Below are 3,944 nucleotides of genomic sequence, written 5' to 3' on the forward strand. Positions count from 1 at the left end.
ACAAAATGAACAGAGTGTACACAAAATGAAATTTCATTTTGTACAGCTTTCATGAGATTTCCATTTCTTAAAGTGCAGCAGTGATCAATGTAAACAGTGTGGGAGGAAAAAAAAACATGGTACAAAAATATGCATTGTTATGGAAGTTAAAAGCATTAAATATATCAGTTAAGGAGCAATGTTTACGTTTACAGGTAAATTTTTTATCTGAATAACTAGTGAACAGGTTCCGATTGTTACAGTTTTTTGTTATATTTTACACAGGTGATCCCATTTTCTCCTGCTGCCAGTTGCAGTTTATAGATTCACCATTAGATGTCACTAAATCCCTACATTTTACTATTCTACTGCCGTTTCAGATGCTGCTGAGCCATCCTTTGTTCTCAGGAAATGTTCAGCTGCAAGAGCAGATCAGGCAGCAGATCCCTCTGTTTCTGCAACAGGTCTCTTTTTTTCCCTCCCACGTTTTTCTGTGATCTTAGATTCTGAATTATTTAACAGGTGTTAAAAAGTTTCCTTAAATTTGATATTCATTTATTTTCATTTATCACTAGAATAGATGCTCAGACCTTTATTTATACAAGATATGGCTATCTATGATCTTTTTTGGGAATTGTAGATGCAGAGGTCAGAGCTGCTGTCCATGGTGCTGAACCCCCGAGCTATGGAGGCCTTGCTACAAATCCAACATGGTCTGCAGACTCTGGCTGTAGAGGCTCCCTTCCTTGTGCCTGTGTAAGTACAAAATATAGCTTCAGTTTACTAAGTGAAAAGACTCTTATTAAAGGATTTCTACTTGGTCTTAAAAACTTGTAAATCTATAGTTTCTCCAAATTGTCTCTTAAATGGAAATTGTTTCCATTTATTATTTGTAAGTTTTTTGCCTTGTCCATTAACTTTTTTAATGTAATAAAATTGTCCTTCTTCTGCTGAAAGGTGTTAATTGTTTGATTAGGGAATAAACATGGTTGTGGGACGCATTCTAGTCTCAGCTCTTAGAAAGTTCATGTTAAAAGAAATATGGCCTTGAGAAAAAAAAAAAAAGAAAATAGTGAATTACAATCATAACTATTGTGAAGCTCTTTTTATACTTTAAGGACATTTTAAAGTATGATAGAAGTAAAGGTAAAATTCACCTTAACTGTCACCTCTGTAACCATAGTGCTTGCTTATTAGGTCACATATACTATAATATATATAAAAGGAATTAAATGAATTGATTTATCTTAATTTCTGTAGCTCATACATTTCATTGATGAAGTGTCTTAAATAAACTTGAAGTCTGATATTAAACTTACTGAAACCTGCAGACATTTTTTACCAACCTATCTGTCTGACAGTGCAGGACTTGGAACCAGTGGCGGTTCTGATCCGGACCCGAACAGCCAGTCTGGATGCAGCCCTCAGGAAGCCCTCCTAACAAAACAACAGCAGCAGCAGCAGTTTGTGGATCAAATGCTAAAGGCTCTGGCTAACGCCAACAATGGGGTAACTCACTAATTCCCTATAGCTGATCTCTTTAAAATATTGATCTGTTCTTAAAGTTTAAAGTTCAATGTTTGTAAGTAGATTTAGAAAACATTCAAAGTTTGTAAAATCCATTAATATCAATTGAAAAAGAAAACGGATAAAGTTAAAGACTATAAATGCTCATCCTTTGTGGAAGAAATGTGCTGCAGCTACATATTAGAATGTTCAACAATTCAGATATTAAAAAACTTCAAGAAAATTAATAGTCAAATTAAAAAAAATTTTTATCCTGTGGTACTGTATAGAGTGTGATAGAATATGAAAATGTAAAATGTGAAAACACGTTAAAGTAGAGATATATGTTTAGCCATAACACATTCTGAATGCTTTAACAAATTAAAGTACAAATTGTTTCTGTAAACATAATATTTACTTTTAGAGTTTAGTCACAAGAACTTCAAATTTACGACTGTTTTTATTTTGCTGAACACCAGGTTCATCATGAGGAGGACTTCCAGGAGGAGCTGCAGCAGCTCAGCCTAATGGGCTTTAGAGACAGACAGGCAAACCTTCAGGCCCTCATCAGCACAGGAGGAGATCTGCCCTCTGCTCTACATCTGCTCAGTCTTTCAACAGCAACACATACATGATCTATTATTAAGAGGTCTATTACAAAAACCAAATGTAAGTGTAAGCCATATTTGTGCCTGCATGACAGTATTTAATCTCTGCATGGTGGCAAGCAACATTATAGTGTAGATGTATAAAAACTATAAGTGCTGATTACACAGGAATACCTGTAGATACCTGAAATCATTATGTGATGTGGCAGGGATCCACACCCATACTCACCTTTTAGTAACCAAACTAAATGCTTTGCAGAATAGTGTTATTTAGGTGAAAATAAGAATTCTGGTAGTTCAATTCTCTCTACTTGCTGTCGGTCTATAGAATCTGCATCAATATTCAGAGGCAGCTGATGTATAATGAATAGCTGCCGCACCGTGAAGGATCTTTGTTTTTTACCACCTGGTTACCATATAGGTCACAGTCATACTCTGAGGTAATAGTTTCAAATAGTTATGAGCAACCCTACATCCGCAGGATGCTTCATAATTATAAAGGTTTTCAATGACAAATATTCACATATCATCACTTAAACCAAGCTGTATACTCTGAGGAAAAGGTTAAAACTTTGTGAATTAATCCGACACCCGTAATAGGCCATCTAACCTGCTTTGGGGGATATATCTTGACTGAGATGCTGCTTGTAACCAGTCAGATGACAATTTACTTGTGTCCTCAATCTCAACTGAGAGATTGGATGGATTTCCTTGTATTTACAGCCCATTTCAAGTTTCATGTTAGAGATCAGGGTTTGTGTTTTTACTAAACATATATATATATATTATATTATATATATTTATATTTTTTTCAGTGTTTTTCAAAGGGATTTTAATTTCATTTATCCAAATATGTTGGAAAAGGCCGGGAAGAGGTTCAGTGCCTCCAAATCCAAGTCCATGGTCTTGAGCCGGAAAAGGGTAGAGTGCCTTCTCCATACAAGCGGCAGAAATTAGTTTTCTCCGTAGTGTGTCTGGGCTCTCCCTTAGAGATAGGGTGAGGAGCTCTGTCACCCGGGGAGGACTCAGAGTTTTGCCGCTGCTCCTCCATGTCAAGAGGAGCCAGTTGAGGTGGCTCGGGCCTCTGATTAGGATGCCTTCTGGATGCCTGCCATGCAAAGTGTCCTGGGCATGTCCCACCGGGAGGAGGCCCAGGGAGAGACCCAGGACACGATGGAGGGACTATGTTTCTCGGGTGGCCTGGGAGCGCTTTGGGATTCCCCCGGGGGAGCTGGCCCAAGTGGCTGCGGAGAGGAACGTCTGGGCCTCCCTACTGAAGCTGCTACCTCCGTGACCCGACCCTGGATAAGCGGAAGAAGATGCATAGTTTCCTTGGCCGACCTTACTTTATCAAATGATTCACAGAATCATAAAAGTGTTGTTACAAATCAAACATGCTTCAATTTTCCTATCAAGACAAGGAGCAGTTCTTATTTGCCAAGTTATTCCTTTAAAAACATTTGCCAACTTATTATTATAAAACAGCAACTTTCTTAGTTTAACTAAACCTTCTTGATAATAAAGAAGTTGTTTGCTATGATTTTCTTTGCTTTTCGACCTCCTTGATGCATCACGGTTAAGCACTACCAGCTTAATTCTCTTATCCCCATCGCTGGCATTGTCGGTTCAAAATAAAAAACTGAATGTCCAACATTTTGTTATTGGTGTATCTTTACATTTGTCTCACTAGAGTTAATAGTATTTAACCCCAGGTTAATTGAGTTTTATTTGTATTTATATTTAACAAGAAAGGTTATTTTATGCTGTTTGATGTGTTTTGGTAATGAAATAGACGATTGTACAGAATAAAAAGTTAAAGTTAGTACACTTTTGTATATTTGTGATTTTTTT

At 37.0% G+C, this 3,944-nt stretch overlaps 1 protein-coding gene across 1 annotated transcript in view; it reads left to right on the plus strand.

Annotated features, from left to right (window-relative positions):
- ubqln1 (ubiquilin 1) overlaps positions 1 to 3,094 on the plus strand; it is a 6,703-nt gene extending 3,609 nt beyond the window's left edge. Inside the window, exons 8-11 of the mRNA XM_015374277.1 lie at positions 360 to 443; positions 620 to 735; positions 1,341 to 1,488; positions 1,965 to 3,094. Coding sequence (XP_015229763.1) covers positions 360 to 443; positions 620 to 735; positions 1,341 to 1,488; positions 1,965 to 2,120 — 504 coding nt within the window. The 3' untranslated portion in view covers positions 2,121 to 3,094. The remainder of the gene's footprint in view (positions 1 to 359; positions 444 to 619; positions 736 to 1,340; positions 1,489 to 1,964) is intronic.
- Positions 3,095 to 3,944: the final 850 nt, after the last annotated feature.

This window comes from Cyprinodon variegatus, unplaced genomic scaffold (genome assembly GCF_000732505.1).
Source record: "Cyprinodon variegatus isolate N-32 unplaced genomic scaffold, C_variegatus-1.0 Scaffold100, whole genome shotgun sequence".
Taxonomy (NCBI): Eukaryota; Metazoa; Chordata; class Actinopteri; order Cyprinodontiformes; family Cyprinodontidae; genus Cyprinodon; species Cyprinodon variegatus.